The sequence below is a fragment of the Hemiscyllium ocellatum genome, chromosome 34 (genome assembly GCF_020745735.1).
Source record: "Hemiscyllium ocellatum isolate sHemOce1 chromosome 34, sHemOce1.pat.X.cur, whole genome shotgun sequence".
NCBI classification, from domain to species: Eukaryota; Metazoa; Chordata; class Chondrichthyes; order Orectolobiformes; family Hemiscylliidae; genus Hemiscyllium; species Hemiscyllium ocellatum.
Genome location: NC_083434.1, coordinates 29,978,687 through 29,998,951, shown reverse-complemented (window position 1 = coordinate 29,998,951; position 20,265 = coordinate 29,978,687). Strand labels below are relative to the sequence as shown.

At 41.3% G+C, this 20,265-nt stretch overlaps 1 protein-coding gene across 3 annotated transcripts in view; it reads right to left on the bottom strand.

The window, feature by feature from the left end:
* Positions 1 to 20,265, bottom strand: part of fhod3b (formin homology 2 domain containing 3b) — a 609,516-nt gene that overhangs the window by 7,548 nt on the left and 581,703 nt on the right. For 2 of the 3 annotated variants that reach the window (XM_060850278.1, XM_060850280.1), the window contains 3 exons: positions 15,375 to 15,398; positions 6,443 to 6,623; positions 4,160 to 4,321 (listed from right to left, as the gene is read on the bottom strand). In XM_060850278.1, the coding sequence (XP_060706261.1) occupies positions 4,160 to 4,321; positions 6,443 to 6,623; positions 15,375 to 15,398 (367 nt within the window). The remainder of the gene's footprint in view (positions 1 to 4,159; positions 4,322 to 6,442; positions 6,624 to 15,374; positions 15,399 to 20,265) is intronic. The other variant, XM_060850279.1, reaches the window with a different exon arrangement.

Sequence of the window (20,265 nt, the reverse complement as noted above, 5' to 3'; positions counted from 1 at the left end):
GAGGAGGTGCATAGGAACATCACCACCCTTCATTCACCTGCAAGCCACATAACATCCTGACATAGGAACTGCATTAGTGCTCTTTCAAGGTCATTGGGTCAAAATCATACAACTGATTTTCGAACAGCACTGTGGGTGTACTAATACCACATGTTCCTCATGGGTGAAGGAATGAACACTACCTTCTCAAATGCAGTGGGATTGGCAATAACTGCTGGTCCATTCTGCAGTGCACACTTTGTGAACAAATATTAAAAAGGTAGCTACTGCCATGTCTAGGGTTTGTTTATAATAATTTCAGAGCCACACCATGTTGCTGACTCTTTTTGAAAAATCTCGTGCCCCTAGCACCTCCAATAAGCAGAGAACAAAATTTGTTTGAAAATGGCCACTGTTTTTGTCGAGACAAACTCAATCTAAACTAACATTCACTTTTGTAGACACTTAACAGTCTAGGTAGGGCGGAGGAGTGAAGAATAAAACACTGACTTTTTTTTTGAGATATAGGAATGAGAAGTAGAGATAAGCTAAACTTGGAGAAAGTGAGGACTGCAGATGCTGGAGATCAGAGCTGAAAAATGTGTCGCTGGAAAAGCGTAGCAGGTCAGGCAGCAAAAGAGCAGGGGAATCGACGTTTTGGGCATAAGCCCTTCTTCAGGAATCAGCTTATGCCCAAAACGTCGATTCTCCTGTTCCTTGGATGCTGCCTGACCTGCTGCGCTTTTCCAGCACCACATTCATAAGCTAAACTTGTACAGAATGCTGCTTCAGCCACACTTTGTTTTTCTGATCAGTGCGGCATGACAATCCTGCTGCAGTACTAGCATGGCTATGTGATTACCTTGATCAGAAAGATTTGAATTTAGTTTTAAAACCTTGGATGAACATAAATGGTAAATGTAGGGAAAATACTTGCACTCGATAGGGAGATCAAAAGGAGGGCTCTCAGATAAATGAGTCAATGATGATTTGTGTGGGTTGAGATTTCTTGGGAATCATTTAGAGAACAGTGAGCACATGAAATTTGATGTCATGTGGTGCAGTTTGAGGCAAATACTGTAGGTCTATTTAAGGGGAAGTTAGAGAAGTGCAAGGAGGAGTCCACTAGAAGGATCTACTCGAGAGTTAGTCAGCTGGGAGGAGGCTCATGAATCACAAACACTTACATAAATTAGTTGGAAGGATTCTGATAGAATGTTACTTTGTGTAAGTTCTGGGCAATGGAAAAAATAGGATGCATTTCCCACTTCCTTGTTTTTGCAACATATGTGACAGTTACTCATCCCAAACCTTACTGCAAACGTTTTTTTTTAAATACTGGGAAGGTAACAAAAAAATAATGAGAATTCTGAGTTCTGATCATTAGTCAGACCACATACCTAGAGTTTTGTAAACAGTTTTATAATCATACAGGACAAAGAGCCCCTTTGGCCCAATGAGTCTATACTGCTAAAACAATGCTAAATCTACACTAGCCCCACTTTCCAGCTCTGGGCTCAAATGTTATGACATTTCAAGTGATCGTCCAGACACTGTCTAAAGGTTGAGAGGTTACTCACCTCTACATCCCTCCCAGGCAGTGCATTCTAGATCCAACACCACTCTCTGGGTGAAATGCTTTTCATTATATTCCCTCAAAACCTCCATCTTTCACCTTAAACTTATGCCTCCTTGGTTTTGGTCCCCCTGTCTGAGCGGAAATACACTGGCACTGGATACAGTCCTGAGGAGGTTCACGGTGGCTGTGGTTACCACTGCTACCTCACAGCACCAGGGACCCAGCTTCAATTCCTGCCTCGGGCAACCGTCTGTGTGGATTTTAATTTTTGTTTTGTGGGTGGCTCAGTGGTTAGCACCGCTGCCTCACAGCACCAGGGTCCCAGGTTTGATTCCAGCCTCAGGCAACTGTCTGTGTGGAGGTTGCACATTCTCCCAGTGTCTGTGTAGGTTTCCTCCGGGTGCTCTGGTTTCCTTCCACAATCCAAAGATGTGAAGATCAGGTGAATTGCCCGTGCTAAATTGTCCATAGTATTAGCTCCATTAGTCAAATGGGAATGGGTCTGGGTGGGTTACTCTTCGGATGGTCGGTATGGACTAGTTGGGCCGAAGGGCCTGTTTCCACACTGTAGGGAATTTAATCTAATCTAAATGACATTCATTCTGGGTATCAACAGTAAGGGAATCCAGAGTGACAGGGAAAGCAGGAAAGTGGAGTTAAAGATAATCAGATTAGCCACAATCTCATTGAATGACGAAGTAGACTTGTGGGGCCAAACAGCAGAAAATGAGGAATGTAGATGCTGGAGAGCTGGAGTCAAAATGTGTGGTGATAGAAAATCACAGGTCAGGCAGATGTGCCAAATAACTATATGGCTCCCAAAAGCCTTATGGTCCAAATATCCCAGACGACTCTTCAGCTGGAATGTCTATATCAACCTTTGTCCTTGTCAGGATGAAGCAAAGTAGTTAATAAGAACCAAGCCTACACCTTCCACATCCATGAACAAATTCCTATGTTTCTGATAGACTATAACCTCCTCTTCATCATCCTCTTTGCTGTTAATATACTGATAAAACACATGTGGGTTTTCTCGATTGTACTTGCTAATTTTTCTTGCAGCCTCTCTTTCATCCTGATTTCCTCCTATTTACTTAAACATAGTGCTCCAGCTCATATACACTGGCTAGCTCAGTTTGGCTGGATTGCAATGCGGAATGATGCCAACAGCATAGGTTCAATTCCCGCAATGGCTGAGGTTACTGTGAAAGTCCCACAATGTCAAATTCTCTCTTTGTTCGAGGTATGATGACCTTCACAGGCTAAACCACTATCATCTATCTCTTCCTAATGAGAATGTGGTCATATGATCTGCTAGGATAATAGTGACTTCATTTTACTATAATTCTGCAGGCCTATGACAGTCACAAAAATTTAATACTGTAGCAAGCTTTATTTTTCTGCTGCATCTTAAATCTGTATGTTTCTGGACAACCAGCGGCTCTAGACTTGGCAGTACCACCCTTTAATGTTGGGGCATGCTGACATTTTATCTGTAGAATCCCACTTTCAAATGCTTCCTGTTGATTTGTCACCAATTTTCCTTCAAGTAGTTGTATACGGTCCCTTTTTCCAGACCACCCCTCAGTTTTGGAACTTTTTTTAAACCACAAATTAAAGCTCCTATTCTTCTTCTACCTTTGTCTTTTCCCACGATGTTCAATAACCGTGATCTTTCAAATGATCACCCATCAATATTTCTTCCACTCGTCCAGCTTCACTTCCCAAGACAATATCAAGACGACCGCCCACACACTGAGGTGCACTCCATGTGCTTGCTATCTATTTTCTCAAGGCTAAAAGCTTCCAGTGTCACAGTTACTGTAGGGCCATGCCATCTCTGTTTGCTGCTCATAGAGACGATTGCTGCCATGATCCTTTAAGTGTGGAAACTACAATGTGCACTTGGCTTAATGTGACAGAGGAAAACCACAAGAGTAGTTTCCTGCAGTTAACAAGATAAATAGACATCAGCATGAGATACATTATTACACAGACTTTGAAAATGGCCAGACTCTAGGTCTCAATCCTTTGAGCCGTTTTGCCCTTCAATCTATATGAGATCATGATAGGGCTGGTGCGTATGGCACTCCTCAGTATTCAGCCACTCACACCTCAATACAACCACCATAAGGAGACAACAAAAGAGAAACTGAATAGAATAAGGATTAGGCACAGGAACGGGATCTGCCTTCCAATCCAGAGGTGGTTGGAGCAGGAGGTATGGGTCCATCAGGGAAAGTGGTGAGCTGGAGACCCAGGGAGAAGCACCACAACTTCTCCTAGCCCACTGAGCAGAGCTTATTTGCATGAAAAATATGCCTGAAGCTCAAGCAACAAAACAAAGCCCTTTAAAAATCTAATTCACACAGGAGTTCAGTAGCATGACTGGATTGGGGAAGAGATGAAGCAGAAAGATGGAAAACACGTCAAAAGAAACAAACCTAAATATTGCAGGGGGTAGAAACTTGAAAGACTGCTGGGGACAGCGGGTTAAGTTACCTGAGAACATTACACGGTCAGGAATGTGATCTTTCCTCAGAGTTATTGCTATGCGTACTGCAGTTACACAGAGTGGATTTGGGAACACAGGCCACTTACAAGACTTCCTGTTTGCACGTGATCTTTTCCTCTCTCTAGGCACAGCTCGCTGATTTGGCACCTGAGTAGCTGACTTGACAATCCGATCCATTATTTCGTCTGCGGCATCGTCTGTGGCATTTGGGGAATCATCGTTGCCTGCAGTCCACGACCCAACACGGCCTGGATGGAGCGAAAGCCACGGAACACAATGAGCGAGTTACAATTTGCAGCTCTATGGCTAAAATAGTGAGGTAGAGCATCAGGCACTAACATTGATGGGAGGCAGCCAAGGGGAAAGTCGCAGTGACAAGAAAAGAGCCGCCCAACCCGATGAGAGAACCTAGCCCAGGGGTGGGGAACCTGCGGCCTTCTGGGCCAGTGTGTGTGGCCTTTTGAATGAATCCAAATTTTGCAGAACAAATCTTTTATTTTTTATTAATATATTTTTTCATCCTTTATTATTTTTACTTTAATCTTAAAATGAATGTATTTAAAATACCAGAGAGTAAAAGAAAATTCAACAAAATAATCCTCACAGACTGAACACCACAATTAAAAAATTGGTAAGTCATAAGGGCTATTTCGACACCTGCTATGTTCATGATTTAGTTATTTTAGTTAGTTAGTACATAATTAGATTTTTACAAAATAATGTGAATTTTGAAGAATATATAATTGAAGTTTCTTGGATGTGGCCTTATTAGATTACAACTAAAATAATGTGGCCTTCCAACATGAAAAGTTTCCCCACCTTTGACCTGCCACGTTCAAATACCTTTGGACAGTCCTCTGACTGGCACAATGGAGTGGACAGTGCTTGACCAGGACATAGATGGCTGGATTTCTGGGCTGTAACTAGGAGTTACACAAGGGAGAAGCTTCCATAGGAGACTTCCTGATCCAAAATAATAATTCTGAAAGGAGTTGCTCTTAAAAACTTGGCATCTGTTGCCTCAGATCTGATGCTATTGCCAGGGCACAAGACCTCTGAGTATTATTTGGGCCGACTCCGATCCTGTGCAGAGAAATCTCTGCAGGTGGCCTAGTTTTAGCCAAAAATTGAACGGGTGGGAATGGGTTCAGCTTATCTAGTCCTGATATTTTAAACCTCCGCTCTACTCGCTTGACCTTATCCCACCTGTTTAAGTAACCTAGACAACAAATAAAAGTAGAATTATATTATTGACGAGCTCTTTCCATGAAAAGTCAATTACTAAGTTGGATTCGAGTGAACTAAATTGAGAAGGGTAGACCATTCCACTGTTTCTTAGGCTGACGTCCAAGAATGCTCAGACACTGACAGGCAGACTGCCAGTTCACTGCCATTGAAAACACTGCTTTTGATTCCCTTTTGTTTGAAATAGGCGCTTCACATCTACATACTTCTGGTGATCTGGACACTGTGTTGTGGAACCTACTTTATTAGGGAATATCAGTCAGCAAGGTGAACTAATGAGACTCTTTCATGCTTTCTTCAGTGCTGTGTTGTCTTTTTATTGAACAATTTGTGAGAAATCAGAGGTGCGTTCTGGTAATTGTCATAGACAAAAGGGTAAATAATGATGACTTTCTTGTTTGGATCGGAGTGAGGTTTGATTCATCATAATCCGAGCCCTTGGATTGATTTTCTTCACCCAGTTAAGATGCTGGGGCTGCCCATTGTCAAGATGAGCCCCTCCCTATGCTGATCTCAGATATAGACTTTGAAATTCAAGACAAGTGCTCAAAGAACAGGAGGAGGCTCATGCATAGCTCTCACCCAAGACAGTTGCAGTATTGTCGCAGATTTTCCTATCTGCAAAACGAATCAAATACACAAATCACATCATTCTATTGGCAGCTTATGGGGTGGCACAGTGGTTAGCACTGCTGCCTCATGGAGTCAGGAATCCAAGTTCAATCCCATCCTCAGGGGATTGGGTGGAGGTTGCATGTCCTCCCTGTGTCTGTGGGAGCTTCCTCCAGTTTCCTCCCCCAATCCAAAGATGGATAGGTTAGGTGTATTGGCCATGCTGAATTGCTCATAGCATCCAAGGCTGTGCAGGCTAGGGAGAGTTAGCCGTGGAAAGTACAGAGGTAAAGTAGGGACGGTGGAATGCTCTTTGGAAGGTCTCTATGGACTTGATGGGCCAAATGGCCTGCTTCCACAGTGTAGAGATTCTATGATTTTATGGGGAGTTTAAATACTGGCATGGATCTGTCGTACTAAAAAGCTTTTTTTCTGTATTGTGCCATAAATAGTAGATAGTACTTTGCAACTGAGGCATCAGATGAGTTACCAGTGTAAACAGGGCCATTTACCTCTGCTGGCTCTTGTTCGGGTCCGCACCCCTGGCACAGCGGTGGTGACTTCGCCACATGGTGCGGAGGTTTTCAGAACTGCTTTCATGTTTTCATGTTCTGCTGCCTCTTCTGCAGACTGCAGTCCGTGTGGCTGGCTCTCACCCGAGACAGTTTCTGTGTTGCTGGAGAACTTTCCTGTCTGCATAACAAATCACATACACAAATCACATCATTCCTTTGGCAGCCTGTGGGGCTATATTCTTTCACATCTTAGACATACACACACTGCATGTCTATGAAAACACGTATGTAAGCGTGTGCAACAAAAGGAGCACTATCCGAGATCCCACAAGAAGCAACTTTGAAATTACTTTTGTCTGGGTGACAAAGGATGTTTCAGAGCTCAAGTGGCTGCACTGATTGCTTTTGGACAAATCTCTATTTTCTTTCGCTATTCTTCCCTCACTTTTAGCAGGTTGGATATGCTTAAAGTGTAAAATACAGGCCTGGCCCTGCTGAGGTCAGCTGCCCCATTGTAAATGGGAGTGGTGAGCAAAAGTCACATTTTCTCTTGTACAAAACATTCACCTGGTGGTGTGAGGGATTTGGAAGTCCATTAAATGCACACAAGGTTCAAGAGCTTGTGAAGAAAATGGAAAACCTGCAGAAGAATTGGGAACATTCTGAAAATGTTTTGACACCATTAAATGTCACGATTAGGTTCTGTCCTCTTAAGATAAGTTGGCCCTTTACATTGACCAACACATTCCAAGTGTTCACTGCAGTAAGAACGTTTCCAATGGACAAAGCACCATGATGTATTAAAAAGGTACAAGGTAAGACTTCTGTAGTAATGTTCTTATGTTCTGGCTTAACTGGATTTCCAAATCTGGCTCTCTTTTAAAAATCAAATACTTCTAAAGCTTAGGAGATATGGTCTGCACTTACTCCCCTGTCACTGACTGACAAAGATCCTGCATGGAAATAGAAGTGGATATTTGTTTGGTCAGCACAGCTGGAAGTTTTTGTTACAATAGATATTCTATTGTGAATGCTTGGCTGGGTTTCAAAATCTTCAACTCAGCAGGTGGTCTTATTGATCTATTGAAACTTGAACCTATAATAAACAAATTATATCTTTGATGCAATTTCTTGTTTGTTTCCAAACCTAATACGTTCTTAAATTACTCCAATATTTCTTCTTCCCCATGGGATTTCGGTTCAATAACAATGTGTGTCTGAATTCAGGTTTATTTTTTAAAAAGATCGTTACAAGCTTAATGATTTTAAAGTAATTTCCATTACTACTGCAGGTTTCTCAAGAACTGGGCACAGTGCAAAGTAAGTATGCAGTTATGGAGGATAGATACATGGAGGAATATGTTTTTGGGAAGGGGGAAGATGGTGTCATTGAGAGGATTGAGGGAATCCGAGGGGGCAGGAAGGTTTATCAGAGAATTTGACGCAGCACAAGTTATAGGATTTGAGGGAGAGTGTGTTAGGGGACTAATGATGCGAACTAAAGCAGTCCCCTAACTGTCCCACCTCTGCAGCCACACTCCTCACACTGTGAATCTGATTAATGTGAAGGGATTGGAATCCTAAGTAAAGTCACACAAGGGTCAAGTGTGAATTTTGAGATCCACAAAAGTGCGCAAGTCTGGGATTACTGAGCCCAGATAAAAATGAAACCCAAATTGTCAACCTCAAACCTGAAAATGTGACCTTGCCTTCCAAATATGCTATAATACCATCTTGCCCTTTGGAATGATCATGAATTTATTTCTAAAACTATAAGCAACATTTAGAGTCTGACTGCGATCAGAGGAGTGTTGCAAATTAGCACTTTTTCGTGTAAAGATATTATCCATTTAACGGTGCCTAAAAAGTTGTAAATTTCAATGTGAAAACTGAGTTTTCTGAGCTCATCAGAACCAGGGTATGAAGGTTTGCAAGGACGAAAGTGAGTCCTGCAGATGCTGGAAACCAGAGTCTATATTAGAGTGGTGCTGGAAAAGCACAGCAGGTCAGGCAGCATCCAAGGAGCAGGAAAATCAACGTTTCGGGCAAAAGCCATTCCTTATAAAGGGTTTTTGCCTGAAATGTCAATTTTCCTGCTCCTCGGATGCTGCCTGACCTGCTGTGCTTTTCCAGCACCACTCTAATCTAGACTATGAAAGTTTGCAGCAGAGTTTTGGGTCGACTCTCAAGCTGAAGTAGTTGCTGACTGGGCTATATTACATACAATGCAATATTAACCTCCAGCCCCAATAGGCTAGTGAAGGCCTATGGGAGTAAGACATGAGAAACCATTGGAACACTGGTCCTCATCTGCCTTTTACACCAAGTTTCTTGCATCTGATTGTCCACTTCCGGAACCTCATTATTCTTTTCAAACCCAGACACAAAACATAGTGCTGCTGACAATACCAACATTAGTTGTAGATCACAATTTGTCCTAAAAAAAACCAATGGTGGGCTGCCTTCTTCAACTATTACTGCCTTGTATGTACATCCCAGGGACAGGCATTTGGGATTTCAACACAGCAGGATTGAAGAAATAGTGATTCGCTTGCAAGTCAGTGGGTGGGACTTGTGGAGGAAATTGCAGATGGTAGCTTTTCCATGAATGGAACACAGAACAGTACGGGCCCTTCTTTCCTACACTAAGATCAACTGTTCTTATAATTCCAGATGGTGGTTTTAAAAGCGCCATAGAGATTCCTCTTGTAAATGGATCGTACTGCAGCCAACGTGTGATGGGACTAAACACTTTGGGAGGGGCTAGCAGGCTGCTTTGAAATGTGTGGTGTCAGGCTTGAGAGTTGTTGGAGTTGCACCAATACAGTGGTGCCAAATGGAGAGCATTCCATCACCCTCTTGACTTGCACTTTGTGAATAGTGGAAATGGTTGAGAGTGGCAGAATGAGTTACTCACTGCCCAACCTCTGACCTGCACTCATAGCCACAGTATGCATGTGCGCGCGTTGGTCCAGCTATCTACCTCATTAATTGGGACCTGCATAATGTTAATGATGGGGGAATTCAGTGGTTTGCATACAGGAATAAATCCAGTCCTGAAAAGGAGATGGGAGTTGTACCTGCACCGGCTCTTCAAACAAGCATCATTACCCAATGTGAACCGCCTGATTTTACTGGCAGATAAAAAAAAAATCCCAAGGAGACTCTGATGCAATCTATTTGAAGGAACATACTGCAAAGTTTATTCACCAAGATGAACAAATTAAGGTGAGTGAATAATTTAATGTCTGAAAGACGGTGAGTAGGAGAGCATGGACATGCATCAAATAAGTGGCTTTATCGTACAGCTGAGCTGCTGAAGGCCACTGTGCAGCAAGGGACAACCAGCTAGAGAGTGCATATGGGGTGGTGGGCATGAGTACATGCGGGGCTGAGAGGGGAGTGTGTATATGTGGAGGATGAAGTTGGGGACTTGGAGGTTGTAGTGGGAATGCGGGGTGTGTCAGGGAATGGGGTTGGAGGACTTTGGAGGAGTGCGGGGTTTGAGTACTTACAAGGAGAAATTGCAGATGAGTGTCTCAGTTCAACAAAGACTTTGAAACTGTTATTCAAACTCTAACCTAAATGCTCCTCTTGGTCCTAAATACTCTTGAGTAAAGCGATCCACCTTCTCTGAAATCCTGCTGCTGAGATTGAGCTAACCTTCGACTATGCTATCACCATCTAGCCCCATGTTAGTCTTACTTACAGCTACATGAAACACATTATAAGATGGAATGAGGCAGACAAGCAACTTAAACTTCTAGTTGGCAAGCTCTTTGTAACCTTTAGATTTTAAAAGTGACTGATATTTTGCTTTAGTTATAGAGTCATAGAGATGTATAGCATGGAAACAGACTACTTGTCCATGCCAACCAGATATCCCACCCATTTGCCAGCACTTGGCCCAGATCCCTCTAAACCCTTCCTATTCATATATCCATCCAGACGCCTTTTAAATATTGCAATTCAACCAGCCTTCACCACTTCTCTGGCAGCTCATTCCACACACACACCACCCTCTGCGTGAAACAGTTGCCCCATAGGCCCCTTTTTTATTGTTCCCCTTTCACCCTCAACTTATGCCCTCTAGTTCTGGACTCCCCCATCCCAGGGAAAATACCTTATCTATTTACCCTATCCATGCCCTTCATGATTTTATAAATCTCGATAAGGTCACCCCTCAGCCAGAGAAAACACCCCTCCAGGGAAAACAGCCCCAGCCTATTCAGTCTCTCCCTATAGCTCAAATCCTCCAACCCTGGCAACATCCTTGTAAATCTTTTCTGAACCTTTTCAAGTTGCACAGCATCTTTCTGATAGGAAGACCAGAATTGCACGCAATATTCCAACAGTGACCTAACCAACATCCTGTACAGCCGCAACATGACCTTCCAACTCATATACTCAAAGCTCTGGCCAAAAAGGGAAAACATACCAAACTCATTCTTCACTATCCTATCTACCTGCAACTCTACTTTCAAGGAACTACGAACCTGCACTCCAAGGTCTCTTGGTTCAGCAACACTCCCTTGGAACTTCCCATTATTGCAACAAGAAAATTTTTTTTCCCATTTGCTTGCAAGAAGAAGCAGAATTTAATACAAGAACAGTATGAATATTTGGTGCTCAGTTATTTAATGCAGAAATCTGAAAAGTTTCAGGCTAATGATCTGCAGTTACACAGAACATAACAGCGCAGTACAGGCGTTTCGGCCCTCAATGTTGTGCCGACCTGTCATACCAACCTGAAGCCCATCTAACCTACACTATTCCATGTATGCCCATATGCTTGTCCAATAATGACTTAAATGCTTTTAAAAACTTCGCAAATCTACTACCTTTGCAGGCAAAGCATTCCATACCCTTACTACTCTGAGTAAAGAAACTACCTCTGACATCTGTCCTATATCTCTCACTCCTCAATTTAAAGCTATGCCCTCTCGTGCTCGTCGTCACCATTCTTGGAAAAAGGAATCCCTGTCCACCCTATCAAACTCTGATTATCTTGTATGTCTCTATTAAGTCACCTCTCGACCTTCTTCTCTCTAACAAAAGCAGCTTCAAGTCCCTCAGCCTTTCCTCGCAGGACCTTCCCTCCATACCAGGCAACACCCTAGTAAATCACCTCTGCACCTTTCCAAAGCTTCCACATCCTTCTTATAATGCGGTGACCAGAACTGCACCAGAGGTTTTTACAGCTGTAGCATAACCTCATGGTTCCGGAACTCGATCCCTCTATTAATAAAAAATAAAACACTGTATGCCTTCTTAACAACCCTGTCAACCTGGGTGGCAACTTTCAAGGATCTGTGTACCTGGACACAGATCTCTCTGCCCATCTACACTACCAAGAATCTTACCATTAGCCCAGTACTTTGCATTCCGGTTACTCCGGTCACCTCACACTTGTCTGCATTAAACTCCATTTGCCAGCTCTCAGCCCAGCTCTGCAGTTTATCTATGTCTTTCTGTAACCTACAACATCCTTCGTCAGTATCCACAACTCCACCGACCTTAGTGTCATTTGCAAATTTATTAACCCACCCTTTTACACCCTCATCCAGACCGTTTATAAAAATGACGAACAGCAATGGACCCAACACTGACCCTTGCGGTACACCACTGGTAACTGGACTCCAGGATGAACATTTCCCATCAACTACCACCCTCTGTTGTCTTTCAGCAAGCCAATTACTGATCCAAACTGCTATATCTCCCACAATCCCATTCCTCCACAATTTGTACAATAGCCTACTGTGGGGAACCTTATCAAATGCCTTGCTGAAATCTATATACACATCAACTGGTTTACCCTCATCTACCTGTTTGGTCATCTTCTCAAAGAACTCAATAAGGTTTGTGAGGCACGACCTACCCTTCACAAAACCGTGCTGACTATCCCTAATCAAATTATTCTATTCTAGATGATTATAAATCCTCTCTCTTATAACCTTTTCCAACACTTTACCAACAACTGAAGTAAGGCTCACTGGTCTATAATTACCAGGATTGTCTCTACTCCCCTTCTTGAACAGGGGAACCACATTTGCTGTTCTCCAGTCTTCTGGCACTATTCCTGTAGACAATGACCGATTTAAAGGTCAATGCCAAAGGCTCGGCAATCTCCTTCCTAGCTTCCTAGAGGACCCTAGGAAAAATCCCATTCGGCCCAGGGGATGTATCTGTTTTCACACTCTGCAAGATTTCTAATACCTCTTCCTTGTGAACCTCAATCATACCTAGTCTAGTAGCCTGTACCTCAGTAATCGCCTCGACAACATTGTCGTTTTCTAGAGTGAATACTGTCAAAAAATATTCATTTCGTGCTTCACCTATCTCCTCTGACTCCACACACAACTTCCCACTACAACCCTTGATTGGCCCTAATCTTACTCGTCATTCTTTTATTCCTTAAATACCTATAGAAAGTCTTAGGGTTTACCCCGATTCTATCCGCCAACAACTTTTTATGTCTCCTCCTGGCTCTTCTGAGCTCTCTCTTTAGGTCTTTCCTGGTGACCTCGTAACCCTCAAGCACCCACATCTCATCCTAACATAAGCTGCCTTCTTCTTCTTGACCAGAGATTCCACTTCCTTTGTAAACCACAGCTCCTGCGCTTGACAGCTTCCTCCCTGCCTGACAGGTACATACTTATCTAGGACACACAGTAGCTTTTCCTTGAATAAGCTCCACATTTCTAATGTGCCCATCCCCTGCAGTTTCCTTTCCTATCTTATGCTTTCTAAATCTTGTCTAATCACATTGCAATTGCCTTTCCCCCAGCTGTAACTCTTGCCCAGTTGTATACACTTATCCCTTTCTATCACTAATGTAAACATAACAGAATTGTGATCGCTATCACCAAAGTCCTCACCTACTTCCAAGTCTAACACCTGCCCGGGCTCATTACCCAGTACCAAATCTAATGTGGCCTCGTCCCTTGTTGGCCTCTCTCCATACTGTGTCAGGAAGCCCTCTTGCACACACTGGACAAAAACTGACCCATCTATAGTACTCGTACTATAGTGTTCCCAGTTAATATTTGGAAAGTTGAAGTCCCCCATGACGACTACCCTGTCTCGCTCACTCCTATTGAGAATCATCTTTGCTATCCTTTCCTCTACATCTCTGGAACTATTCGGAGGCCTATAGAAAACTCTCAACAGAGTGACCTCTCTTTTCCTGTTTCTAACTTCAGTCAAATGAGTAAATCTGAAAATCCTCCATGCGCTGCTCTGATGTACAAAAACAGCAATGCATCTTCTGGCCAACCCAATTCAAACATCACGGATAATGTAATGCCCTTATATGAACATTTTAAATACAGAGTAAAATCCTCAGAAATGTTAGGCCTTCTTCATTTCAGTCTAAGTGGAAAGTCTTAAAATGACAAATAAAAGTTGCAGGATTTGAAAATTGAGTTTTACAAGTGTGGACACTCATTGCCACAGATTTTAATAGTTGCAGATTTTTTTTCAAATTCAGTTTTGGAACTTTTTGCTCATCTTTATTGTCTTTGTCTTAATCCAATCCAATTTACATTCCTTGCTCAAGGCTCTGTATTCTATATTAACCTGTTAGATTGAAGAATTGATTGGGACATTCACAGTTGCTTGTACAGTTCACAAAGTCACCACATGAATTTCAACTCCCACTTTCTGCAAATGCTCAGATAGGTGGGGAGGCACAAACCTAACAACAGGTGGACACCGTGTTTTGTTGGACTGCACCCAATTCTGACTCAGTGTTATTAAATTCATCATTAAACCCAACTAAAATTGCATCTCATAAACAGTGATGGAACGAGATCAGGGAAGGAGCTCAGTAGAGATAAGTTTGGATTTCTTTGACATGTGGTATAGGAGAGTCGACTGAATAATCTCCTTCTGCACTCGAAGTTTTTAAACCTTTTAACCAACACTTTTCTTTCATCAAGATAAATGTATGGAAATGATCAGTGGAATATCAGTGCACTATTCATCCAAAACAGCCACGCAAGCTGATCACCATCAGTCATACCCAAGTCACATTTTAGTGGGTGTCTTATAATTTCACACATTTGGTTATTGTTCACAGACTACATTAAAGACAAGACCTTCATTTGCAATAAATGAAAATTAAGAGAAAGTATTTACTTTTAATCATGACATGAAAACAGATTTGAGTTTTTGAAGATGAAAGCATTGTTTGAGATATTGCGAATCCTTCATCCCATTAACTGTATGCGTTGTGAAACCACAATCCATATATAAAAAAAAATGTCAGCCTGTTTCTAAACATCATTCTTTTCTCAGGTAGCACCAGATCAACAGGACCACTTACAGATTTGTGTTTTTAATAACGGATTATCTATTTAGCATTGAATATCTTCTTGCTGCGTAAATATGGAAATACAACAAGCATAATGCCGGTCAGATATTCAGAGAGATTTAGTTGGGGATTTTATTGTTTTGAAGTACAGAGGAAAGAATTCTCTCAAAGAATTGATATGCAACAAGAGAAAAAAATAAATAGTGGAAAACTTAACCAAGTAACATCTTATGCAAAGGAATTCCACACACAGATATCTAAATATGCATTACCAGATTAAACAAGGACATGGAAAGTTTATATTGAACACAGGCATCTGAAAAGAGATTGAGGAAATTCTGTTACACCTACATCTGGACAGAATTGAAACCAACAAATTAGTGCATCAGAAGTTCCCCAGACATTAAGATATGTGAAATTACACTGTCAAAACACTCGAGCACACTACCATAGGTTAATGCTATTTGAAGACGTGCGATTCAACATGAGGGCCTGGCTTGCCATTGGCTCATGTTAGCCGTGCACTGTGATAACAACAGTTAGAATCAACACGATATTAGTAAGAATCTGTGCCCACAAGACAGTGGTCACTGCAATTGCACACAGCTGCCATACCTCACCATCATCTTCGTCATCAGTCTGAAAGAGAGATGGGAGGAGGAAAAGGTGGTGAAGAGGAATGTCATAATACACAGAAATAAAAATCAACAATTAGAAACATAGCAAAAAAAGTTTGTAAATTTGCAAACTGGCCTGAAATATAAAGAATGGATGGAAACACATAACCCATATTACATAATGGCAGTCAGTACTGATTGGTGCTGGCTAAGCTATAAGCTGATAACTGAATAATCACTTTACTCTTTGCATTTACTTTTTGGCAATAAAAAGTACAATTCAGCAAAAAGAGTAGCTCAGATGCCTGTTCAGTCAGAGCTCACTAAACACCTATCAGTCTCCATCTGAACTTACCTAATTTTGTTTTGTGCTGAGCTGAAATAGTGATTCTGTAGCAAACTATGATAATACTATGTAACTATAGACATAATTAAAAAAAAACAAATTAAGAAGATTATTTAAGATAGCCCATAGTTTTTATACATCAAATACATCAGCAGTGAATTGGAGGTTTTAAGATAAAAAGTACATGAGGCTTACAATGACTGAAATGGAAAGAGCTCCTAGTACAAAGCGTCCGACAGGAATAGCAAATGTAATTCAACAAACTACAAAAATGTTTAAATTGCCAGTGGATCAAGTTAATAAATGTGAGGGATGACTTCAAAACAGAAAATTACTGAAATCCTACACATGCATGCAAAGAGAGTGGCTGAAAGCATTGCTGGCAAGACCAGTGTTCATTGTCCATTCTTAATTGTCCTGAAGGAGATGATAGTAAGCCATTTTTTTGGAACCACTGCAGTCATGTGGTGTAGGACCATCTGCACTGCTGATGCACTTCAAGAACAAATTAAATAGTCCAGCTCTGCTCTGGATGATGATTGAGAAGAGAAACTCGTATTCCTGATAAATTTGTGCTTAGGTCTGGGTGGTAATGCAGCTGATAGTAGTTGGTCTAACTTAGAAAAAATCCGTTTTTAAGAAAGAAAACAAACTGGCATTCACATAACACCTTTCATGATCTCAGGGCATCTCGAAGTACTTTCCAACTGAGGAAATAATGTAATTCAGCAGGTATAGTTATCATACATAAACTAGGGTATCAATAAAGCAAGCTAACAATTAGATCCTAAACACATTGGAGAGAAGATGTGAAACTGAACATATACAATTTTAAAATATGCACATGTATGAGATGATGATCAGTAAAGGAACCTTCAACTGAAGCAATTCAAAATAGCAGTAACTGAAGCTTATGGTCTCAATTTGCAAACCACAGAATGAAGGCTGAAGGAATAACATCCAATTCATAAACAATTTGCACACAATGAACAGTATTCATTTCAACAAATAAATGTAATAAAGCTTCAGATAACTAAAAAGGCTGGCACTTCCATGCTGACAAACTATTGATATTTTTGTGTATACAAATTCTGCCCTTTGAGCGGGCAAGGAATATTTATCCCTTCACCGACACCTAAAAGCCCATGATCTGATCCTTCATCTTGTTGCTGTTGTGGAATGTTACAGCAAGCAAACTGGGGCCCAAATTTTGCACACTTTGAAAAGGTACTTAATTGACCGTAAAATGCTTTGTAACATCCGGAGGCTGTTTTCAATACAAATACAATACTTGTTTTTGTCCAAAACATTCTTCAGTTCCAAATGTTAAACTGGAGCCATGTTTGCCTCTTTGGGTGAATCTTAAAGATCTCATGGCGTTATATGAAGGGGAGCAGGGATTTCACTCAATTTTTGTTCAGTGACCTGATCAACATTTACCTTTAAGCAACAATATTTGAAATGATTTAAATGCCCAATTAATTCATTGTTCTTTGCAGCATCTTAGAAAATATGCACTGGTTGCACTAATTATCTCTAACTTCAGTGCTTCCTGTGACACTTAATGGAAGCAATGCAATATCCATTTGAGCACAAAAATTATACAATTAGATATTTTTTCAAATAGTCAATCCAAAGGGGACACTTAGTTAAACGGTAAAGAAACTAACATCCAATCAATTCTCCCTTTTGAAAAATTAGCTTCAACTGTGCACCCAATGACTGTTGGATTATTTAAATATCATTCAAAGTGGATCATTTAAAGATCTGTGTATGAATCTATACTTACTTCCATAAACAAGGACAGCTAGTTATAACAGTTAAGTGTTTTTTAAAATAAACTACTCTTTTGAGGATTTATTTAATTATACGGTATTTTTCTTTCATTGTTGAAAACACTGCTAGTGGTTGATAATATCAGAATTATTAGAAATATAGCAAGCAGGGGTTAATACTATTCAATACCTGTAGATCTGTATCTGGATTGATACATTTTAAAACAGTCCTTTAAAAATATTGATACAGAACAGTACTTTGCTGTATAAAATAGCTATTACCCTTTCTTCAGTTAGAAGTCACTAGATCTCTTTTACATGATGAAAAAGCATCACTGTTTTGGCTAACAGTGATTATTTTGTCTGCAGGTAAATTCAAAAGATAAAGCAAAACTCTATTATTGATTATTAAAAAGAGGAGGGGGGTAAGTATGGTGTAGCCTCCTACAGGGTTTATATCCATGGTGAGGAAAATACTAAAGGTCATAATCAAAGACAAAATTAATTCTCTCTTCTAAATCTGATAAGTTATTAAATTAAAGCTAACACCAATTCTTTAAAGGTAAATTGCAGTTGGTTAACAGAGTTCTTCAAAGAAATAATGCTTTATGTTTTGCACATGGACTTTTCAAATACGGTTCAATCAAATGCAACAGAAAGAATTGTTAGAACTCCTGATGTCAAGGGATTAAAGGGACAGTGATAGCATCGATACAAAATTAAGTATGGGACACAAAGTATAGCATGATGATTATAAAGTGCTCTTTAGGACAGCATGGTGACTCAGTGGTTTAGCATTGCTGCCTCACAGCACCTGAAACCCAGGGTCAATTCCACCCTCAGGCGACTGTCTGTGTTGAGTGTGCACATTCTCTCTTTGTCTACCTGGGTTTCCTCTGTGTGCTCCAGTTTCCTCCCATAATCCAAAGACGTGCAGGTTAGGTTAATCATGGGAAATTACACATAGTGCAGGTGGTGTGGCAGGCTAGGTGAATTGGCCATGGGAAAGGCAGGGTTAAAAGGGATAGGGTGTGGATGGGATGCTCTTTTCAGGGTTAGCATGGACTCAATGGGCTGAATAGCCTGCTTCCATACTGTAGGGATTCTATGATGAATGATTACTTTTCAGACTGGAGAAATGTATACAGTGATGAGGTCCAGGTGACAGCATTTAGAGCATTGTATACTTTATGACCTGAACAAGGGTGGAGGGGGCATACAGTCAATGTTTTGCACATGATACAAAACTTGGAATAAAGACAGGGTGGCGAGGACACCAGCTGACTTTAGGGGGTCAGTGACTGTTGAATCATTGACTGCTGAAATGGGCCAACACATGGCAAAGTTAACTTGGAGGAATGTGAAATGAGCCATTTCACACAAAAGAACAGAGACGGAGGCAACATAAACAATATGGTACCATCTTAACATGGGTGCAGGAACTGCACGCGCAGGTCACATACTTTTAAATCTCATGGGACAAGTTGATAATGTTGTAAAAGCTCATTGGACATCCTCCGCTTTGTAAATCATGACACAGTCCAAAAGCAAAGGAAGCATGCCGAACATTCACTGATTAGGCTTCAGGTGGAATAGCTACGCCAATCCTTTACACCACACAGTAGCAGAAAAAGCAAGGGCTAGGAATGAAAATTAATGAGCTTAAAAGGAATGTGGGCTTCAGTAACATGGAGAGCAGACTGAGGCTGGAATCATGCCTTCTAATGATGTGTACATTTAATGGTGATGTCAAAAATTAAATAGTAAATAAGGGAGAAATGACAGAACTGTTAGTGACCAGAGGAGACAGCTTTAGAAATGATAAACAATTGCCTTGAGATAAGGAAATTATCACATTTAGAGAAGATTTTGTAGCTCAGGTTGAGGTTCTGGATGTAGGTTTGCTCGCTGAGCTGGAAGGTTCATTTTCAGATGTTTCGTAACCATACTAGCGGCCATCTTCAGTGAGCTTCGTCTGGAGGCTCACTGAAGATGTTACCTAGTATGGTGACAGAACGTCTGAGAATGAATCTTCCAGCTCAGTGAGCAAACCTACATCCATAAGGAAATTATTTTTATGACAGTATTTCTACAGCTCAGAGAGATGCCATTCAGTCCATCAGGTCCGTACCAACCTTCCGAACAGCATCTCATCCAGACCCAGCCCACAACCTATCCCGGTAGCCCTCACATTTCCCATAGCTAAACCACCTAGCCTGCACACCTCTGGATAATTTAGCTCGGCCAATCTACCCAACGTGCACATCTTTCCTGGGGAGGAAACCAAAGCACCTGGAAGAAACCTACAAAGACACAGGGAGATCGTGCAGGCTCCACACAGACAGTCAGCCAAGGCTGGAATCACTCAGGTCCCTGGTGCTGTGAGGAAGTGTTGCTCACCGCTGAGCAACAAGTTTTTCAATGAATGGACTGATGAATAGAAAACAGATTAATGGTAAGCGAAAGGGCAATGCGACATTTGCATGAATATGGAGGTTCACATGTTTGTAGGAGCATGGGGAGACAACAAGGGTATGGCTTGACTTGGATAGTTTACACAATTGCCTGGTTTAAGAAGGCTGAATTCTATAATTCTGTAGCACTGAAATATTTTAAGAAGATTTTCACTCAAGTTGAGGATCTAAGGGAAGCAAGTGAAACAAATGCAGGTCTAGTAGACTCAATGGTTTAGGTTCGATCCGGAGGGTCATGACCTCACACTGTATGTGGGAATATTGTACTACACATGTTGGTAAGGTTGTGCAAAG